The sequence below is a fragment of the Drosophila sulfurigaster genome, chromosome 3 (genome assembly GCF_023558435.1).
Source record: "Drosophila sulfurigaster albostrigata strain 15112-1811.04 chromosome 3, ASM2355843v2, whole genome shotgun sequence".
Taxonomy (NCBI): domain Eukaryota; kingdom Metazoa; phylum Arthropoda; class Insecta; order Diptera; family Drosophilidae; genus Drosophila; species Drosophila sulfurigaster.
Window position 1 is genome coordinate 44,177,657 of NC_084883.1, and position 22,544 is coordinate 44,200,200.

Genomic DNA, 22,544 nt, shown 5'->3' on the forward strand with positions numbered 1-22,544 from the left:
TTATTGCAACTAAACGTTTGGCGTTTGTCTGCTGACAGTTTGGTATTGTTGCTGCTGCTGTTGCTGTCGCTAATCTCGACACACAGATGCAGCAGCCATATGGAAAAATATTTTCAAAGAGATTGCCAAATGCTGATTAGTTTGAAAGCGGCATTTGAAATTGATTAGAGCAGCGCATTCGCAGGCGCGCACAGAGAAGAGAGAGACTTGGTATTATGACAGCGTCGAGAGATAAGCGCAGCGATAGCGTCACAGCACATTAGAGCAACCTACATTCACTCTCCGCTTGCCACATCACAGCAGATCATAGACATAGATGCCACACACACAATACTGCAGGCGAACTCTGTCTTTTCTTGCGGAAATCAAGCGCTGAAAAGTTGCAAAATTTTCAAGTAGTATTTTGCCCACCTTCGAGTTTGAGTTGTTGTTGTTGCTCAGATACTTATCAACAACATTAGAGATGCAACAGCAACAACAACAACAACACAAAAACAATGCTTCCTCAAGCTCATGTTGCGCATGCGCTGCCCTTGTTCTTGTTCAACAGCTTCCTGAAGCGGCTTTCACATTGAGATTATGCATTACGAGTATTATGCCCAGCAGCTGAAGCTAAAAAGGGTATGTGAAATTCGATATGCAGCTTATACTGCAGGTGATTTAAGAAAGATGAGAGAGAGTCAATGAGTTCTTAAAGATAGACAGCGTAGTTAACACTCTTCTCTTTTGCTACAGCTGGAAAATATTTCAGAAATTTGAAGAATGAAATTGAGAAGTTAAGAATTATTATAAGAAAATAAAATAAAAACAGAAAATATGTAAACTAATGAATTCATGAATAGCACTTAATCTTGACTAAAATTTATAAAATATTAATAATTTATTTGACGAATGACGAAAAATTAATTGGAAACTTAATTGAACCGTACTTGAACTGAAATCGATTGAAGTGCCGAAGGCCAAAAGCGTTATCAGAAAAAATATACAATCTACATATTTTTAGTTCTTGATTTATTCTCAAACAAGCTGTAATTCTGTAATCTTTTAATATATGTGAATTTTATGAGTCTCGAAGGAGTTCCAGGAAAGAAACTCTCATGACCTTACGAAATATTACAGCTCAAAAATGAATAAATGAATATTATATAAGGCAAGTAACATTTATTTTTACATCACAATTTTGTGAACAATAAAATAAAATGTAAAGCAGCTAAATTTGTGTTGACCTTACAAGTATTTATATAATAAATTTGAGGAATTTTTTTACAACAATTTGCAGAAAAAAAGAGTTGACATTCTCTCTAAAGAATAAGACTCCCACTCAAGTGTAACGTATAAAGTATTCTGCTTGTTGTTGCTCATTTATAAAGTGTGTGCTGCTTAGAATAGCCAAGAATCTTTTGTTCTACTCAGCTCAGCGATGTTAGTTGTCAGCTGGGCAACCAAGGCTGTCTCTCTCCTGAGTTAACTGACTCTGCTGACTTGGCTGACTTCCCTGCCACGAGTCGTCGTGAGTTTGGCATTGTTCCGGGCAGCTTCAGTGGGGCGAATTGTTGATGTTTGCCACAGTTGCTGCTGCTTGAGTTACTGCTGTTGCTGCTGCTGCTTCTTCTGTTGTTGTTGTTGCACTTGTTATGATTATGAAATGCGAAACTTAGTTGAGGCTATTGCTCAGCTCAGCTTAATGCAACATAATCAGACTCATCATTAGCAACAGCAGCAGCAGCATGTTGATGATGATGATGTTTTCGTATTTATTATTGTTAGCATTTTGTTATTGTGTGCTGGCTTTTAACAAAAGATAACAAACCTCTCAGAATGCATGCGGCCTGGCTAATGAGACAGCTCGCTGACGGAAGCAATGCACACAAATACCAAGTCCAGACATTGAATTCGAGTAGGCAAATGTGAGATGAGAACTGAGATGAGAGACTCTGAGTAGTCATTATTGCCGAACCTCCAAAGTGGCATTGTAATTGTAATTTTCAACGCTTGAGCTCGACTTTAGTTGTTGTTGTTGCTTCTTTGAGATGCAAAGCAAGCTGCAAGCAGTGAAGTTGAATTGGCAACCGTATCTCAATCTCGGTCGCTATCTGCACGCTTTCGCATTATAAAGACATTAGGTATTCAAAACATTTTCTTTTGGTTCTGTTCCCTTCCCAATCTCCTAAGAGTTGCTCTCAGTCAACTCATTAATTCAATTGCGTTGCATTTTCGTGGAAATTGCCGCCTGTGTGTGACGACTTATGCAAATTTGCATAACTGTTGAACGAGTCAGATAGAGAGAGGATGCACAGGGACACACATAGAGTTGAGCTGTGTCTCCGCCAGGAGGCAAGTTAGCTACTTTGAGCATATAACTAATTGCTTTTGCAGACGCCAATGAAATATGCAACAGTGTTGCAAAGTGCAAAAGGAGCAGCAGAGGAGACCGGGAACGGGAGACAGGCAACAGGCTCAGACAGCAATCAAATTCAATCAATTTAATCAAGCAGAACACACACACACTCACGCATACGGGGCGTATGCGCAATGTGGCAGCTGCTTGTGGCGCCTCGTGTTAATTTTAACACGTTACGCACGTAAAACGCACAAGCGATGCTAAAAATACCTATCATATATGTATATATACATATGTATATGTATACGCAATAAATGTACTTTTATATAGCTGCCATAATATCGAGTAACAAATGCCGACAACACACAAACACACACACGAACACACACAACAACATGCGTGTAAAAGAAACACACACTTAAACACGCACAGACATTTGATACACATGCATAACTAGAGAAATAAACTTGACTAGAAGGATGTTGCCACAGCGTATCAGATGAGTTGGAGGTGTCCTCTCCTCTCTGGATGTGGGTCGGCAAGTGGATCTGGGACTGCGACTGGGTCTCGGTCGTGGTCGTGGTCGGGGCTACACAATAAAGGCAGCCATAAAGCAGCAGCCAAACGTGCGAATAACACGTACAAATGAACAGTTGTAGGGACAAAGCACAACAACGAGCCGAACACAAAGGTTGGGCAAGTTAGTTATGTTAACTATTGTGTGCCAGCAAATGCAATCGCCACAATTTCGCAAAAAAAAAAATTAAAAAATATTTTAAAAAAAAATATAAATACATACAAGTTTAATATAAATAATAATAATAATTTAAATATAAATTAAATGAACTAAAATAAATAAATGAATATATAAAAAATAAATGTAAAAAATAATTTAATAAATTAATTTAATATAAATAATAATAATAAATAAATTAATAAATAAATTAAGATACAAAAATATTAAATAAGTATATGCCATCAAATACAATCGCTATAATTTCGCAAAAATAAATAAAAATTAATAATTTGAAAATTACATTTAATGAAATATAAAAATTTTGTAAATAAATAAATCAAAATAACAAGTTATTAAAAAAATAAATTTAAAAAACTAATACATTTAAAGAAATAAATATAAGTGAAATATGCTTAAATAAATAAATTAATATATAAAATACAAATTTAAGAAATAATTAAATTAATTAATTTAATATTTACGTTTATAAAAAATATAAAATTAAAATAAATAACTATTACAAAATAAATATTAAAATTAATAAAGAATTAAATTAAAAAAACTAAAAACAAATTTTACAAATGATAAAAATATTTAAATATATTAAATATATGTATTTGTATATAATTTTATGCACTCAAATTTAATTTAATTTACTGACATTTTAAAGATAACTGCCCAATTTATTGTGTTCCTAGAAAGCAATTAAAAACACTATACTGTTGAACATATTATTCAATATATTATTCAATTTATTGTTTGAAGAAACTGGTTAATTTAATATGTTCTACGTTGCGTATACTTTATATTTACACTGAACTAAATTTCGCTTCCAAACAAAATCGATAACCATTTTAATAGAATTTCGCAACTTTTTAGTTGACAGCCAAACAATTTTTCCATTTCTCCAACACTGATGCAATAATTTTGTAATATCCGCCATCAACTTTTGCGCTCAATTTAAAAATTAAAAAAAAAAAATAGTTCGTTTTGCGTTTATTTCATATGTTATTTGGACTTTTGCTGACATTATTTATGTGTCCATGGGGAAAACACATAATTCCGATAGAAATCAATTTAATAAAATTAATTGAATTAATCTCAGCTGACTGAAATGTTATTTATAATCTGATAATATTTTCGATTTCGCTAGCAAAAAACAAAACTTATTTCTTGGCGCTTTGCGGGCGAAAGAGTTTTCAGCTAGGCGCTTCATTAGCTAAGTAAAGTTGTTATTCGCAGTGCCTTTGGGGAAACAAAAGAAAAATTTACAATTCCCAAATGAAGGAGGAAAGTCAATGGCGAATTCTTATGCTAAACACGCGCGTGTCAGACGAGCGATTTGCCAGCGTTTTTCTGCCGGATTCGCTGTTTGCCTCAGAAAAGCATACAAAATAATAAAAGACATGCACATAAATAACATTGAGGCAGCTGGAAAAGTGTTGGCGCTGCATGGTGAAGAGAGGCCAAACAAAACACACACACACACACACATACATAAAATAAAATTCAAATAAACCAAAAAGGCAACAAACAGCTGAAGCAACTTTGGGATCGCATCCATCCACAGCACCAACATTTCAGCATTTCCATTCGCATTCTCATTCCCATTTCCCATTTCCATTTCCCATACGAAGGCAAAGTCAACGTGTGTGCGAAGAGCTAACAAAAGCAGTCACAGAACGAAGCGAAAGTAAAGTAATGCAGTGCCGAAAAGTAAAGCAAAGCAAATGCAAAGCAAAAGAACAAAAGCAAAGAAAAAATTCACACACGCGCCGCAATTCTTAAGCCCATTGAAAGAAGCGTGAACTTGAATTGATTTGCTTAGAGACTTTTCTTAACATGCGAGCGTACAAATGTTGTGGCATGTTATTGTTGTTGTGACTGTGACTGTGGCTTGGGCTGCGGCTGCGGCTGCTGCTGTTGCTGTTGCTGTTCTGTCTGCCCCTTGACAACAGTAAAAACGACGTCATAATTATAACGAGCCAGCAATTTGTATCTTTTGGGGCGCAGACAACAAACGGGGCGTATGCGCAACCAGCATTTTTATGGCCACACAACAGAGCGTTAAATTTAAAGCGATTTTCTTTTTTTTCTCTTTTTTTTTCTTTGCAAGAGAAAAAGGTTAAAATGCAACCGTAAAATGGCTAGCATACACAGGGGGCAACAACGTAGCTGCGGGAATGGGGGTGTTGACTGTGATAAGGGGTGCGGCAAGATGGTGGCAAGGCACACGGCAAGAGGCACGGGTTACGGTGCGAGACACGAAAAGATTTATGAAAAATTGGCTTTTGTTTGGCCAAGCGGGTCACAAGCAAACAAGATAACATACACAAAAGTGTACACATATGAGTGTGTGTGCATGTGTGTGTATGTATGAATGTTAGGGGTGTGCGTGTGTGAACCTAAATGAAAATGTAAAGTTTATGACACAGTCGAGTTTTTGGCACACTGTCTGGCATATTAAGCACTTTGCAATGCACTTCAAGTTCTAGCAACGAATTTCAATTCTATAATTTACAAACAATTTGAATGTACTTAGAAAAATGTAAAATACTTGTTGTAAATAAATAATAACTTATTAAAATTGATAATAATAATTGAAATTGATGTAACAATTATTTCCAAGAATCCAACTACGACGCATGCAAAATTTAAACACAATTTCTGTATTTACTTATCTATTTGAAAAAGCAGGTCGTAATAATTCAAAATTATTGAGAATTCAAAATTATTGAGACTAATAACAAAATAAAGGTAGTATATAGAGCCGAATTTGCTTGACTGTAAGATACCCGCTACTTATTTTAAATAAAACCACAACAGTGCGGTATTATTCGTATTAATATACCGAAGACACACTAAATTATACTGAAAGCTTTATTATTGCATTCATTTTCAATAAAACAGCAATAGTGCGGTATAATTCGTAAAATATACCAAATTAATATACCGAAAAAATACTGCACTATACCGAAATCTATAATTGGTATTGATATACTATTTCATTCAATATATATATAATAATATATACCCAAGTGGAAAAATATTTAATTACATATAGAAAAGCAACGCGCTTTCCGATTACGTATTAAAATTATACTAAAGGTTATCAAAAGTTTAAACAGTCAATTCAATCAAAGATTGGAAATGCATTTAGAAATGTTTTCATTCTGCTTTTCAAAATAAATAGCATTCATTTGCAGTTTAGTTGTATCACGAATCGGAATTAAATTAAATAAACGAATAAGTCATTAAAATGAATATTTCTACTTATACGTGTATATTGTCAATATTGTTAGTTGTTAAGCAAGTGAATAGCTCGGTAAATATCTTCATGAAATTATAGACTATATACGAATACTAAGTTCAAACTCAATTCAGTGCTCCGTTTACTCAAAAGAATTGGATGATCAATGCAGTACCTATTGCTATCAAGTTTTGAAGCCACTTCTACAATACATAAACCCGGTCCAATCAATGACACAAGAATTAAACGAGCTGCAGCATACAATTAAATCGCAAGCAGCTGAAATAAAGAACTTAAATGAGTTGATTAAGTCTAGGGACATGCAACTAGCACAGCAAATCAAGTTGAGTGAATCGTGTGAAAGCCAAAATCAATATCAAAAGAAACTTATTGATCAATGTGAGATTCAATTAACTACAAAAGGCAAAGATATTAGTAATGTGCAATCAGAAGTTGTAAAAATAAAAGAATCTAATGAAACATCTAGCTGTCTCGGAAAGTCGACGGATCTTCATGAGATTCGACTTCCTACAGGGCAATTAATGATAGTTTCGTGTGAATCAAACTTGCTTGAAGCTGGAGCTGGTTGGACTGTTATACAAAGGCGTAAGGAGAATGGTTTAGATTTTCATCGAACGTGGTCAGAGTATAAGCATGGCTTTGGGAATCTTCGTGAAGAATTCTTTCTTGGGCTTGAGAAAATTCATTTGCTAACACAATCCCAACCACATGAATTGTATATATTTATTAAATTATTTTCGAATGAGACCATCTATGCCCGATACAGTAAGTTTGTCATTGATGACGAAAAAGAATTCTACAATTTGAAAGAGCTCGGAAAATATTCAGGCACTGCTAACGATATAATGGTACCTCACTTGCATCAAAAGATATCAGCAGCAGATCTGCAGGATTTTACATCGAAGAATTGCCCTAACTTGATAAGTTTCAATTTGCTTAGAATCTGCTATTGGTGGTAATAATTTACGATTGTTGGCAATAAGGAAATGTTCTTAATATTTTATTGCATTTCAGGAATCTTACCGTAAATGTTGAAAAACAGATCATGCGGTCCAGTCCAATTCAATTTGCAGAAATGATGATTAGGCCCCTTCAGTAAAAGCTAATCATTCTTTTAAAATGATATGTTTCAGAGCCTAAATACAACTCAAGAATATTGTATTTCAACAAACGGTAGAAACAAACAATAAAATGTAATACATATATCTACTTTGTATAGTCTCTGAGATCCATGGCTAGATCGGATCGGCTGTTGAAGCTTATTAAGAATATATATACTTTATGGGGTCGGAGATGCCTCCTTCTACCTGTTGAATAAATTTCCTGCCGGCATAAAGTTATAATACCTTTCTACCCTATGGGTAGCGGGTATAAAAATATTATTATATTCTATAACTACAATAAAATCTATATTTATGGTTTCAAGTTGTCTTCACTCACTCAGTGTTGCAGATTTAAAATAAAACAAGAGGTTATCAAAAGTTTAAGCAGCAACAAATTCAATGACAGATAGTCTAGTCTGTGACTGCAAATTCTTTTCATTCTGCGTTTCAAAATAAATAGTATTCACTCGTTGTTTAGTTGTGACAGGAATCGGAATAACAAATTACAATGAATCTTTCTACTTATACGTACATACTGACAATATTGTTAGTTTTTAAACAAGTGAATAGCTCGGTAAATATCTTCATGATATTATAGACTACAATATAAATACTAATTTCAAACTCAATTCAGTGCTCCGTTTACTCAAAAGAATTGGATGATCAATGCAGTACCCATTGCTATCAAGTTGTGAAGCCACTTCTACAATACGTAAACACGGTCCAATCACCACAGCATGCAATCAATTCGCAAGCAGATGAAATAAAGAACTTAAACGAATTGATTAAGTCTAGGGACATACAACAAGCACAGCAAATCAAATTGAGTGAATCGTGTGAAAGTCAAAATCAATATCAAAAGAAACTTATTGATCAATATGAGATTCAATTAACTACAAAAGACAAAGAGATTAAAGATTTGCAATCACAAGTTGTGAAACCAAAAGAATCTAAAGAAACATCTAGCTGTCTCGGAAAGTTGACGGAAATTCATGAGATTAGACTTCCTACAGGGCAATCAATGATAGTTCCGTGTGAATCCAACTTGCTTGAAGCTGGAGCTGGTTGGACTGTTATACAGAGGCGTAAGGATAATGGTTTAGATTTTCGTCGAACGTGGTCAGAGTATAAGGATGGCTTTGGGAATCTTCGCGGAGAGTTCTTTTTTGGTCTTGAGAAGATTCATTTGCTAACACAATCCCAACCACATGAATTGTTTATATTTATTGAAAGATTTTCGAATACCACCTATGCCCGATATAGTAACTTTGTCATTGGTGACGAAAAAGAATTCTACAATTTAAAAGAACTCGGAAAATATTCAGGCACTGCTAACGATAGAATGGAAGGTCACTTGCATGAAAAGATATCAGCAGCAGATGTGGAGGATTTTACATTGAGGAATTGCGATTCTTTGATATTTGCCAATTATTTTCGAAAATGCTATTGGTGGTAATAATTTAAGATTCTTGGCAATAAGGAAATGATCTTAATATTGCATTACATTTCAGGAATTTTCCCATACCATTTAATCAGCAGGTGACGATGTCAAATCGAATTAAATTTGCAGAAATGATGATTAGGCCACTTCAGTAAAAGCTAATCATTCTTTTGAGAGGATATGTTTCAGAACCTAAATACAACTCACGAAAATTGTATTTCAACCAACAGTTGAAACAATCAATAAAATGTAATCAAAAATTATAAAAAAAACAACGAAAGTGGAAATAGGAAACAGATTACGTTCTTCCCTTTGCGTGATGATTTATATTTTATTTTAAAGTCAACATCAGTGTAACTTTTTGAGCTGTACGTCATGTATTTGTTTATTTTTGTATTTTTTTTTGTATATTCGTACTTTATGCTGTTGCACGTTTCCACTTCCGTTGTTTTATCTATGTGTTGTTTTTTTATGTGCTTTGTGCCTAAAACAAAGTCGACTAAAATAAATAATTAAATACACGCCCACTGGCCTTGCTACAGAGTCAACTGAAGCAAAAGAGCAAAAAAAATATAAAAACAAATCAAAACTGTGCCATAATTTTCAAATTTATCATCGTTGACCGCAGATAAACAAAAAACTGTTGCCGCGGCCATTTTTGTGGCAGGCAAGAATGGGTTAAATGGGTTAAAATGACAAACCAAATGGGGACAAGGCAAAAAACCGTATAAAACCAAAAGATTCAAATTGAATTTAGAGCAGAATAGAAACAGAAGACAAAAACACAAACGGAATGCAGTCGCATCTCTAAACAATTTCAGAATTTATTTGTTGTTTGTTGTTGGCCTTTCATTTGCGTAATTATTGCACATTTGAAGCAATGAGAATTTGATTTTTTTTTCGTATTTTCAAATTTTGGCTTCGACTTTGGCTTTTAATGTGCTCCAGTCTTTATGGCCCCCATGTGGGCATTGTGTTCCTCAATTCCTCGATTGTTTATGTTTATGCATTTTAATGTTGCACGCTAAACAGGCGGCGCCTGGCAGCTGCAGCTGCAACATACACCGCATCAGCGCACAGCGCGCATCAAAGTCAAATGGCGGGTGAAATGCTTTCAGCTATTGCCAAATCAAATAATCAACGGAAATGTTGAAATCCATGTGGCTTAAAACAAAATAAAGAGAGCAACAAAAGTTGGCTTGTGGCAAGTGCACGATTATTGCAAGTCTGCAAAGAACAAGTCATTTGTTTGTGATTTTAATTGGTCCTCTAATTGAATTTCGCAAGTTCAGAGCGAAGTTTTTTAAACCAAAGCTAAAGTTAATCATTATCTTTCGACAGCTGCTTCAAAATAAAATATAAATGTGTATAAAAGTGAAAGAATGTCGCTTGCCACAGCGAGTAGCAAGAGAAAAGTCCAAAGTTGCCACCGAGTTGGCGCAGTGCCTCAAATCTCAAATACTTTGGATCAAATAACTTGAAAGACACAAATAACTGCAGCCGAGCAAACGGCAAAAGGCAAAAGGCAAAAGGCACTTGCAAAAGTCGCGTGTAATCCGAACTCTTCGAGTTTCAAGCATAGACGGCAATCCTTATCCTTTAGCTGCTGCTGCCCATTCTACATTTCTACAGCTGCCCCTCCTCACCTGAGATCAGAGGCTACGTGAGAGAAGTTCAAGTGAAACTTGTTGAAAAATTGCAAAACGTTAATCAAAGTTAAGCGGCGCAACGACGACGACGACGACGTCGACGACGTCAAAGTTAATTAAATTACAAAGTTATTTAATACTTTGGAATCGTTACCGTTAGCATCAGCATCAGCATCACCAGCAGGAGCATCACAGGAGCCAGCAGTTGCTGCAGTGCCACGTTGTAGCACTTTGAACTTTTGCACCCTTTTTGCCCTTTGCCTCATTTGTATTTTGGTAGCACACGAACTGGAATCCCAGTTGAGGTGTCCAACAAAGTGAAAGAGAATTGTGAGAGAAGAGCAAAGAGCAAAAAGTAAAAAGAGAGAACCAGTCTGTCCTCCTTCTCCTCCATTGAGAACGTGTGTCAGTTTTTAATGAAATGTAATTGAAATAAATTAAATTGCTCACATTGCATATTTGGTTTCAGGACTCTTTGCAATTAACTGAAATGAGCTGGACACGAAGCGTGTGACTCGTTAAAAAAATTAAAACAAACACAAGTGAGCATAGACGAGATTGAGCAAGATTCCAACTGCCGATTGTAATTTTATATCGCTCTCAATCATTTCAATTTGCAGTCCGTTTAGTCTTTTCATTCAAATGCCAATGACACTGGCTGAAAGTCACAAGTCTCGTGGGTTGTCGCAAGGTCAATGAACTTGCATTTTAATCAGTGTTTGCAAGTGATATTATGTCGCTTAATTGAGGGTAGTTCAATTAAGATTTGACATTATTAGACACTTGTAAGAAGTGTTATTTTTTACTAAGTTGAAAATGTTTATTATAATGCACAGCAAAACAATATAAATTCTATTATAAACTGTATTGCAATCCGATTTAATACTAAAACAATAATCAAAGTTAGTTAATAATATTATTTTATGTAAAGATTAATTTGAAAGATGCGATAAAAATAACATTTAATGCAATGCATTAGTCCAAGTGGGGAAGCATCATTAGCTTATTGCTGTCATCACTCTTCTGACCATTTACATTGTCATCAATTCCGTTCTAAGATCCCATCACAGTCTTCCATTGAATCTTTCTATACTTCTTTCTTTTGTTTTTTTATCATGCCAGTTAATTTCTATAAGAACATCCCCATCATCCTTAATTTATATTTCATTCTGAATTTTATTTATATTTATCTATCTCCTCTTTCCGATCATTATTTTTGTCTTAATTTCCATCGTGCTCTTCTTCATCATTCTTGTTCTTCTTCTCTGTTTCTATCTGATTTTTCTTTTCTTTTTCTTCCTCAACAGTAATTTTCATTTTTTTTAAGCTTTCCTCTCATCATCCTCATCTATCTCATCGTCTTCCTTATCTGCTTCCTCATATTATTCTTCACCTTCGTCTTCTTCGTCTCCTTCCTCCCCTTCTTGATCTCCATATTCATCTATCTTTTCATCTTCTTCATTATCTTGCTTCGTCAATATCTTTTCCACTTCAATTTCCTTCTCAAACTTTATTTTTATTGTCAACCTCATCTATTTCATCGTCTTTCTTATCTTCATCCTCATGTTCTTCATCAACTTCATTCCCGTTTTCCCGAGCTTCTTCTCCTTCTTCCCCTTTTTTTCCTTTCATTCTTCGTCCTCTCCCTCTTTTTCTTTCATTTCTTCCTTCACTTCCTTTTTAATAGTTTTTTCCACTTCCATCGCAACTTTCTTTACATTTGTTGCGTCATATTTATTCTTCGTCACTTTCTTCATCACTATCATTTTCATATTCTTCCTGTCCTTCTTTTTCTTCACCACCTTCATCTGATTCGACACCATCTATTGTTAGGGACCTGGGATAAGAATTCATTCTCCCTTTTCCACCTTCTTCCTCTTCTTCATCCTCTTCATTTTCCTCTTCTTCTTCACCTTCTTCCTCTTCTTCTTCTACTTTTCCTTCTTCATCTTCTTCGCCTGCTTCCTCTTCTTCATTCTTTCCATCTGCCCCTTCTTCTTCACCTTCTTCCTCCCCTTCTTTTTCTACCTCCCCTTTTTCACCTGCTTCCTCTTCTTCATTCTTTCCATCTGCCCCTTCTTCTTCACCTTCTTCCTCCCCTTCGTTTTCTACCTCCCCTTCTTCACCTGCTTCCTTTTCTTCATCCTCTCCATCTTCCCCTTCGTCTTCACTTTCTTCCTCTACCTCTTCTTCTTCCTCTTCTTCCTCCTCTTCTTCCTCTTCTTCTTCTTCCTCTTCTTCTTCTTCCTCTTCTTCTTCCTCTTCTTCCTCTTTATCTTCTTCTTCCTCTTCTTCCTCTTCCTCTTCTTCTTCTTCCTCTTCATCTTCCTCTTCTTCTTCCTCTTCTTCTCCCTCTTCTTCTTCCTCTTCTTCTTCCGCTTCTACTTCATTTTCTTCCTCACCTTCTTCCTCGCCTTCCTCCACTTCTTCCTCACCTACTACATCCCACTCTTCATCCACCACCTCATATTCCTCATCATCTGACTCAACACGCATTATTATTGGTTCTCTTAGATAAGGATTCATTCGTCCTGAAAAGAACTTTAGTTTAGATTCATTTTCGCCCTTATTCAAACTTGGAATACTTTACCCTTCTTAATTGGTGGCTCCGACGAATCATAGAGACTCGAATCATAGATTCTCAAATCCAGAATCTCATTCGGCGGCATCAGGGCGTCGAAGCAGGGCAATTGTTTGGGTTTCATCACTTTCAACACTACAAGCACAATAATTAATTTTTCGGAAGTGATAGTCATAAGTTCATATAATACCTTTAAATCTTTCGTTCCGTTGACGTGCTTGGAATAACGATAAAGTTGGCATCGTGCGCTGATAGAAGGCATTCGTCGCCTTCTGCGCCTTGCGCTTAAGTTTCGCCAATCGCGTTCGCTCATCCATGTAGTCCCTGTTCATCACCTGCTCCTCCCGTGTGGTCTGGTAAGTGTGCAGGCCGGGAAATGGCGGCAGAAATCGGGGTATATGGCGACCGCCATGATTGCCACCATCAAGTATGCCAACATCATGTATATTTCGCTGAGACCCCAAAGAAGCCTCATTCGTTGGCTGCCTTGTTGCGATTTTGGGTTTGGTGACGTGTCCTTTTAAGGACGCATTGCGAATCGCCTTTAAATCTGTCACCCGAATGCCCATCACTCGAAAAGTGCGCTCGACATCGAAATAACATGTCGTGGATCTGCCAGCATGGCAAGACGACACGCTGATGCACTTACCAATCTCTTGCACTTCTGTAAAACCAACACAAAAAAGTGAGGTTAACAATTAGATTGTGAACTTTCTGCTTCATAAATTGTTGGCTTACTCATATGCAGCGTCAACACGAGCCTCTTAAGCAGTCGCTCATCGTCCACTCGGACATTCTTTTCGCTCAACATATGCTGAACAGCGCGGGACAAGATATCCTCATATCCAATCATGTTAACTTTAAATGCAAGTGACATTTGCTTTGAACAATGTGACCAAGTCAAATATGACATTTCGTCAAAAAGTTATGGTCTTCTTGTGTCATCATCTTTGACGCTTTTAAACAAAATACTAACAAAATAAGTATACGTATATTCTACATGGATTTTCCATTTGCCATTGCAATTTCCCGCCTGGGAGTTGTTCTTGTTGCTGTTGCTGTTGCTGTTGTGCTGTTTTGCTGTTGCTGTCGTGTAGTTTGTTTAACCTCTTAACATGTTTGCATAATCTTTCCATAATGTTGAGCACAAGGGGCGCTCGTTTTGCTCGTTTCGCTTGCTGAGCCAATGCCAAACAATTAGCCACCGATTGGAGGCGCCTCCATCCGCCGCCCAAAAACTAATTAAAATATTTTCGCTTGACGATCGCGCGACACAAGCAGCAACAACTACTTAACATACTAAAGCAGCTCTCTGCCTTGGACTGACACACACACACACACACACACGCACACACACACTCACATACACACGCACTTACTTTACTTACGTATGCGTTTACGTGTTTACGTCGACGTTAGCGTTTACGTTGTACAATCTCGCATCGCTCTTAATGAGTTATGCAAATATTTGTAGCTGAATCAATTTCCCAGAAACAAACGCTGCAGCCAAGCAAAAGAAGAGTCAACTATAGTAAGTGATGGCTAGACGAAGTGCAGATGCTCTTTCCTAAGAATGGATTTTACATTTCTTTTATTACACAAATTTTTTAAATTATCCCTTTTATTATTATACACAATAAAATCTTAATCAAATTGTAAATAATGTTTTTTTACTTAAAATGAAAAATGTATTTTCTTTTACAAATTTTAAAAATTGTTTTGCGTAATTGGAATTCTTATTTGACGTAAATTAAAATAACAAGAAAAATGAATCATCATATCAAATTCTTAACCTTTCAGTTTCTACGAAATATATTTGCTTAATCATTTTTATCGAATTTTTTTGTGAATTATTAGGAAATTCCTAACTCAATATGATTAACAAGTGTTAACTGGGGAATTGATTTTCTTATTTTATTAAAAGTAAATGTCGCTACATAATTGCTGATTATGCAAATCAACTTTGTAAGCGTTTTAGGTGTTGTTCGAAATGTTGCTTAAATCTTTGAAAATAATCAGTGTTTTAAAAACCCATAAAAACTATAAACTTGTTAGCAAGCCTAAAGACAAAAGAGTCAAGTTCTCAGAGAGGGGGCAAATAAGTAAACAAACAGCTTGTTAAGAGTATAGCGAGTGTAGTGTCATTGTGGCAAATGACAAATTTTCACAAGCTACTCAGAAACAGGCATTCACAGTAGCATCACAAATCAGACAGGCAAGAAAAGAGAAGAGAAGGGGGGAATATATACCGCAATGCATCATCTACACGTTCCACAATAGTTGTTGTTGTTGTTGTACTGGAGGCGGTAATCATTCATGAGGCATGAAAAAAGCGACGAGGTTACTGTGTCAATTGAACTCCAGCAGCGTCAACAGCCTAGACATAGGGGAAACGATCACGAAAGGAGAGGCAAAAGTCTTTTAGATGCAGACGAGAGATGCGAGAGCTGCGCATTAGTGACGCCCAAGAGGCTGCCGCAATTGAACAAATTGCCAGAGTCAAGCAGAAGGCAGACACTCGCTCCTTTTGCTTGAGTGCTTCACCCACCCGAACGTATTTGGTCGTGTGTTGTGGGCGTGCGCAGCTGACATTTGTGCTGTCTACGGTCTGCCTATCGGCGGGCAAATCAACAAAACGTTTAAAGACTCAATCTGACCCGCAACAACTGCAACAACAAATGCCCCTCGAGGCGTATCTGTGATAAAAATTAAAGCGATTTGCCTTATGCAAATGTCGCTGTGTTTGCGTTTGAGTTTGAGTTTGTGTTGTGGCTACTGCACCCATTGTTGCATAAATTTGATTCATAATTAACAAGATGCGCAAGTTGCAAGTTGTTTGTCTTTTGTAGCTGGTTAACAAAGTAATTGCCACAATTTATGTGCCAGCCACACACACACAGACAGAAATTGAGCTGTCTCTGCCTCATCTTGCAGAGCAGAACAGGCTAATTCAAACGATTAATTCGATAAGCCAACAGATAGTCACCCGCTCTACTCTCTCTCTTTCTCTAGAGAACAGAGACAGCGACAGCGACAGCTAAACAAACCTGCTGCAAATTGATTGAGCGGCAGATTACTCTGGAAGTCTTGTTTGGCAGTCTCTCGCGCTGGCGATGCTGTGCACAACACAACAACTGGTGCAAATTGCCCCAACAAATTGTTCCAGTTTGCTCGCCAGATAAATCTATTGAGATACATACGAAACTCAATTGGGTTGCCGACTCTCAGCTCTCTGCATTACCGTTAAGCCCACGCGCCGTTTAGCCTGCCACTTAGCTGAGAACTGTGGCACGATCTGTTTGCAGCCCAGAGAAGGGCAGGTCAATGTATTCCATGACAGCCACAATCTCATTGCCAATTGATCTGACAGGTCTTTTGTATACCGGTGACTGAGACAGGTGCTGTAATGTTAAGAACAGACATCAGATCACGAACTTAAAGAACTTGTTCGTTCAGAATTTTAAATTTGAAATAATTGTTGTTATAAACTCAAAATTAAATTCAATTAAAAAATGAAAACTTTGTGCAGCCTTAAATCTTAAATATCTTTATACTATATAATTTAATCTTAAGCTAAAATTACAATAAATGGCTTTTCTGTATAGATTTAAAAACATTGCAGTAAGAATACTATTCCACAATTTGATCTAATTACAAAGTTTAAATAACGAAAGATCTGCTACATTTTCGCAATGTTTTTCCCCACTTAAAAGTTTTAAGCGTTAATGCTAAAAGCATTTCAGAAATAATTTCTTTTCTTCGTTTCTTTTGCTATTTTGAATTGTTCAGAAATTATAACCGACAAAAGTGGAACGCACTCAAAACTCTAAAATTAGACCTTTCGCTTTTAATTTGCAATGATTTTTGAGCATTTGTTGTTGCTATAGCGTTTTAAAGATGTTTCCAGAATGGGAAAAATATTGAAAAACTTTCGAACTTTGTGTTTTCATAAAACTATGAAATACGAAAATATTTGTGAATGAATAGAAAACAATATTTCAAGAAAAAATACATAATACATTATAAAAAATATGAATAAAATCTCATTTTTTTGTAGCTTTTTTTTAATGAACATTAATATTAATAAAAGTATATTGTTAATTTCAATTGCACACAAATTACAAATATACAATATTTAAGATTTTAAGCCTTAAATATTAACCATCCACAAAAAAACGAAGTTTACATTTTACATTTTTTTCTATTTCTACAGCCAAGGTGTTGGCATAACAAATATAGAAACTGAGCTCAAAAATGCGTATATCATTTTTAATTCCGTATTTTTAATTCATCTGCGGTAAAGCTGCAAATCTTCTACATATTGCAGTCGCATAAATTCTCTCCAAAATAATCGCTTTTTATTCGCAGCGAACACTTTGAGAGAGGCATAAATCCATTTTAGCCTATTGAAGGCAGGCAAATAAAATTGCAATGCTTGCAATGTGTTAATGTCATAAAAGCATTTATGTGTGCCTGTGTGAGTGTGTGTCTGCAAAATGTTGCCAAAAAAGAGAACAGCCAAAGAGAGAAGCCACAACAAGTGAATAATGCAAAGTCCAATTTAGAGTGGAACAAACTTAAGGCAGCTGTGACTATGAAGAAGAAGCTCGAGTAGTGCATTTGAATGGCAGCCACTCGAAGTTGTCACTGAGTTGAGACGTTACCACGCCACCTCCCCCCCACCCCCATTATCCCCTCTCTCACTCATACATCTGAAATTTCTTTCGTCTGCAATTTTCTTGTTGTTTTTTTGTTTGTTTTCTTTACTACTCATTTGCTTATTTGCCTTTTGCTGCCGGTTCTTTTCAGTTGTTGTTTCTTCGCATTGTCACGTTGCTATTATGTTTGTTTATTTGTTATGCGATATCGTAGTCGTAGTATATGAAATGTGGCGCATATGAAATATGGGATATGTCAACCTTAAAGTTCCCACATTGCTTTTTTTTTTGTTTCTTTCTCTCTTTACGTTTCTGTGTGGATGCCATTTATCGATGGCTCAGCAAATTTCCCACAATGCTTGTGGACTCTATTCGGCTGAGTTGCGAGTTTTGTACACTTTGTAATTATGACTAGAAAGATTCTTGCTTTTTTTTCCTTTTTTTTGGCACACATTTTGCATTCCTTATAGAACATTTTGTGTTCCGTATTTTCTGGTTAACATTCTTTGAGTATCGGCCGAACCGAACAAAACTGCAAATACAAAAGCGACGAGAGCGAGGAGAAAGAAATATCTGTGCATAAATTTGCCGCCAGCCTGGAAAGTTGATTTGAATTTAAATTTCAATCGAATATTTTGCTCTGCTTCGCATTTGCCTTGCTGTGTTTTTTATATCTCGTTTTTTTTGCCCTAGTCTGCTTTTATTTTATTCATATTTCGTTTTGTGGCTGCCAAACGAATTGAATTAATAAATATGCTCCCAAGTCTGGCTCCCAAGTTTGCTCCCTACACTCTCCTCCATATGTCTTCCTACACGCTGTCGAAAATTCATTTAATTTGGCATTTGTCCTCGTTTTAATTGCTATTTTGCATACATATGGAACTAAAAGTGAAGTAGTTAATAAAACCCAAACACAATTGATAAATTATGCCATTCTTTTTTTTCTTTGTTGTTTCTCTATTATTATTACTTTGACTGTTGTTGTTGTTGGCGTTTAGAAATTTCAATTAGTGCTCCAAAACTGAAAGAGCAAAAGCAGAGGAGCACACACCCAATTTCAGGCAATTAAAACTAATCAACAGCGGCGAAAAATACGAAATTGTGGGCGTCGCCACCTGTGCCACTTTAGCTGGGCGTGGCACTATGACGCGCAACATTAACACTAAAATGGAGCGTCTGATTGCCGCTCAATGTGGCGCCACAAATGTGACAAAGTTGTCCCTACACACACACAACACTTGCCACACGCACACACACAGACAGACAATATTCGATTTGCATAAAAGGAAACTTGGGCATTCAAAACTTTGTGTGGAGAGATGTTGCAACATAAAAACAAAGAGAAAAACAACTTTCAAAGTGCAAATGCTTCGACAGCATAAAGCAAATAAACCACAATGAGAGCAGAGCACAGTGGTGACAAAAAGTGTGTGAACACAGTCTGAGCGGAACTGAACTTTTCAAATAAAAATAAACTAATATTTATTGGCAGTTTTAAGCTGTTGAACATTTATTCGAGTAGAACTTTATTTGAATTTATTACAATATTAAAGCAATTACAGTAGAACTTTATTTGAATTTACTACAATATCAACTGCTCAACTGTTTAATATTTGTTAACCACTGTGCATCTATTTTTGACAAGTGTGCTAGCACAATCTTTAAGCAGCTTAAAAATGCACTCTAGCTGAGATACTTTGCGCTGCAGATACGCAGATACAACACAGCACACATGTTATCTATAAGTAGCTTTGGGCAAACATTTCGTTAATTTAGTTGGCAAACAGCTTCAATGTACATAGTTAATTATTAAACATTTGAAATTATGAAAACAAAATATTTCACTGATGATTTGACATCAATTTGTGCAGTTCAAGTTTGAGCAAATCAACTTGTTTGCTCAACACATTTCTGTTTACAAATTACAATTTACAATTTACAATAAGCATTATTATTGTTTGTCTGCCTGCCTTTGTATTGAATTGAATTGGACATGGCTACTGTGGCTTGTGGCCAACTCAGCGGGTTGCTGTTGCTGTTTCTGCTGCTGCTGATTGGCAATTTGTATTACGCAATTTCGTACTATTATTTAAACATATTTATTGTTGCTGACAATTGTCGTTAACCATTAAGCGATCAGCTCGGCCAAAAGTCGTGCACTTTTCAATGTGTCAGTTAACGCTTGTTTTCCAATTTTTGCGACTTGCCGTAATTGACATTTGTAATGGGCCAACTCATTACTGTATTTCTGCCTACACTTGCCGAAAATTCCAACGGATATTCAACTAATTTTTGCATTTTTATTTATTTTTGTCTTTTTCAGCTGTCCCAGTTCTTGCAACATCAGCTGGACAACAGTGCGAAGACGGTTTATTAGGTAAGCAAAGCAAATTTTTGAAGGTACACTGAGAGAACAAGTGATAGTCGAGTGTGATCAACTATGAGATACCCGCAACACATTTTCAAAGCAAAATAGGAAAATATACTACACTAAAAATAATACATCGATATACTACTGCATTCAAAATATACCATAGAGTGCAATAGTATATATCAGTGAAAGCTTAGGTCGAGTGTCTTCGACTATGAGATACCTGTTACCTATTTGTTTAACTATTTTTTTTTATTACACTTAAAATATACCATAGAATACAATATTGGAATATATTGCGTTGACAATCAAAGCAACTCAGCAAGAAATACATCAGCAGTTTTTTGTGATTTAATAGCTTCTGAATCTTATCTAATCGAAACCCAATTTTCAGGAATCATAAAATTATATATGAAGCACTGTCGTTTATGAATCAAGTCTTTTAACGAGACTGAAATTCTTGATTAGAGAATCTTCGGTTAATTTGAAGCGCGTGTTAGAATTATATTATTTAAATTATGGTATTGATTTAAGAACTTCAATGCCTAAACTATGCACATAATCAAAAAATCTAATATCAATCATTATTCATTATATTTTTATATTGAGCGTTTGCTTTTTTAACATGTTTATTTAGACACACTTGTTGTTTGTAATATTACATTCCAAATTTTACATTCAACTCAAATTCTTCTACAAAAATTCTATACCAAGACGGAATATTTTTCTGTGTGTACTAAACTTTTAAGTAATGTCAAAGCACAGTTTAGTATTAGTGTCTTAAGTCAATCTCATCAAGTTGAAATGCAACTTTCATCAATTGCAAAAACATTTCTCTCACGTAGCAAATGCATTCGCATAATTTCAATCCTTTCATTATTTGTGCTAAGCATTTGCTTAATGCTATTTGATACGCCAAGCCACCACAATGCTGCCACCACATCATTTTCCGTCTCTATTCCCCTTTCTGTTTCTTTCTCTCTCTCTCTCTATGCCAGTCAATATTTACCACACACATTTAGCTCACAGTTGCCACAGTCGGCGATATACGTTTTCATCTTTTGCAGCTTTCCGTTTCAGCCCCGTTTCCCCATTTTCATTTGCACTTATTTATATTTATTTTTGTCGGCTTTTTGCCTTGTCGCCGGCTTCAGCTCGAGCTCGAGCTCCAGCTCCAGCAATGCCACATTTATTTATGTTTATTTTTAACACTATCGTCACGTGCATTTTTTAAAACCTCACTCTCCGTGTTGACAAAAATTGCATTTCCATATCGAAAACCACAAAACGGCAACAGCAACCGCAATCCGTACTTCTCCAACTCTTCTCTTCTCTTCTCCTCTCTTGTCGTACTCGCTAAAGGCATCCGGCTGAGCGATAAGGCTGACCCATTACCATTACCGTTACCATTGCCAAAGTGCCCGGTTGGCATTGCAGTTCCAAATTAAATAAAATGCGAATATAAACAGCCAAGCGTTTGGTCCGGGGCTGCCAGTTGGTTCTGTGTAATTGAAAGATATCCTGCAAGATGGATGCTTAATTTAAGCTGCAAAGAATTGCATGCCATATTTTCCAAAGTATGCTTCGACTGACAGAATGTAATTAAAGTTCCACAAACTGTTCAATCCATCAGACTTTATCTCTGTCACTTTTGCTTATTAAAGCACGAGTAATTGCCAAGTGTTCTGCAAAAAAGGTTTTCAATTTCAATACGAACTTTCATTTTTCTTCTCAAATTCAATATCAGTAAGAATAAGGTTAAGTTTAATCAAATTAAATCGATTTTATTATAGTTTAGTTTAGGATGTCTTAATTAAAATATACATATATATTTAAATTCAAAAATATTGAATTTTAATTTAGTTTAGGATGTCTTAAAAAAATATATATTTAAATTACAAAATATTGAATTTATTTTAGAGTGTAAACTAAATATTTGTTTATTGAATATCTTGACATAGACATAGAAAATTTTATACTTCATTTTACGTCTCAAATAAGCGAGAATATTTTTAATCAAGTAACCAAATCTAAATGATAACTATTTGACTATAAAATTATATATTTCCATAATGAATATGTTTTAAAGAGTTTTATAAAATAGAAAATACAATAAATATAATTTAAAAATTTAACTTGTCTTCTTTAACAAGAACAATCAATCCTATGGAATATAAATACAACAGTTGACTTCCCTTTTTAAAAACTAACTTAAACTATTAAATAAATATGGAATTTTAAAAAAGTTTCCCTTATACAATGAAAAAAGTATTCAATTCGCTTCGGTATATCTTTGAAGTATCGCTGATTGCTCATCATAATTAACGTAATCAATGTTGAAACCAAATATGAAATATGCGCATTAAAATCGAAGAGTTATCAATCGCAACTAA

At 35.5% G+C, this 22,544-nt stretch overlaps 4 protein-coding genes across 5 annotated transcripts in view; 3 read left to right on the forward strand and 1 right to left on the reverse strand.

The window, feature by feature from the left end:
* LOC133841854 (trichohyalin) overlaps positions 1–22,544 on the forward strand; it is a 68,524-nt gene that overhangs the window by 28,137 nt on the left and 17,843 nt on the right. For both annotated transcript variants that reach the window (XM_062274629.1, XM_062274630.1), the window contains exon 2: positions 20,104–20,157. The gene's annotated coding sequence lies outside the window, so the exon portion shown is untranslated. The remainder of the gene's footprint in view (positions 1–20,103; positions 20,158–22,544) is intronic.
* LOC133844394 (fibrinogen-like protein 1) lies at positions 6,190–7,583 on the forward strand. The gene is made up of 3 exons (XM_062278348.1): positions 6,190–6,402; positions 6,462–7,303; positions 7,363–7,583. The coding sequence occupies exons 1-3, from the start codon at positions 6,337–6,339 to the stop codon at positions 7,445–7,447; spliced, it is 993 nt and encodes a 330-aa protein (XP_062134332.1). The 5' UTR covers positions 6,190–6,336; the 3' UTR covers positions 7,448–7,583.
* Positions 7,586–8,926, forward strand: LOC133844395 (microfibril-associated glycoprotein 4-like). Its single transcript, XM_062278349.1, has 2 exons — positions 7,586–8,025; positions 8,086–8,926. The coding sequence occupies exons 1-2, from the start codon at positions 7,960–7,962 to the stop codon at positions 8,905–8,907; spliced, it is 888 nt and encodes a 295-aa protein (XP_062134333.1). The 5' UTR covers positions 7,586–7,959; the 3' UTR covers positions 8,908–8,926.
* LOC133844859 (trichohyalin) lies at positions 12,261–14,023 on the reverse strand. Its single transcript, XM_062279134.1, has 4 exons — positions 13,861–14,023; positions 13,313–13,786; positions 13,132–13,257; positions 12,261–13,072 (listed from the first exon to the last, which is right to left on the reverse strand). The coding sequence occupies exons 1-4, from the start codon at positions 13,997–13,999 to the stop codon at positions 12,276–12,278; spliced, it is 1,536 nt and encodes a 511-aa protein (XP_062135118.1). The 5' UTR covers positions 14,000–14,023; the 3' UTR covers positions 12,261–12,275.

Coding starts and splice junctions, on each gene's coding strand:
- LOC133844394 (XM_062278348.1), top strand. CDS start 6,337: ATGAATATTTCTACTTATACGTGTATATTGTCAATATTGTTAGTTGTT. Junction 6,403..6,461: donor TTAAGCAAGTGAATAGCTCG/GTAAATATCTTC, acceptor AACTCAATTCAG/TGCTCCGTTTACTCAAAAGA. Junction 7,304..7,362: donor CTTAGAATCTGCTATTGGTG/GTAATAATTTAC, acceptor ATTGCATTTCAG/GAATCTTACCGTAAATGTTG.
- LOC133844395 (XM_062278349.1), top strand. CDS start 7,960: ATGAATCTTTCTACTTATACGTACATACTGACAATATTGTTAGTTTTT. Junction 8,026..8,085: donor TTAAACAAGTGAATAGCTCG/GTAAATATCTTC, acceptor AACTCAATTCAG/TGCTCCGTTTACTCAAAAGA.
- LOC133844859 (XM_062279134.1), bottom strand. CDS start 13,999: ATGTCACTTGCATTTAAAGTTAACATGATTGGATATGAGGATATCTTG. Junction 13,258..13,312: donor ACGGAACGAAAGATTTAAAG/GTATTATATGAA, acceptor TTGTGCTTGTAG/TGTTGAAAGTGATGAAACCC. Junction 13,073..13,131: donor GGAGCCACCAATTAAGAAGG/GTAAAGTATTCC, acceptor AGTTCTTTTCAG/GACGAATGAATCCTTATCTA.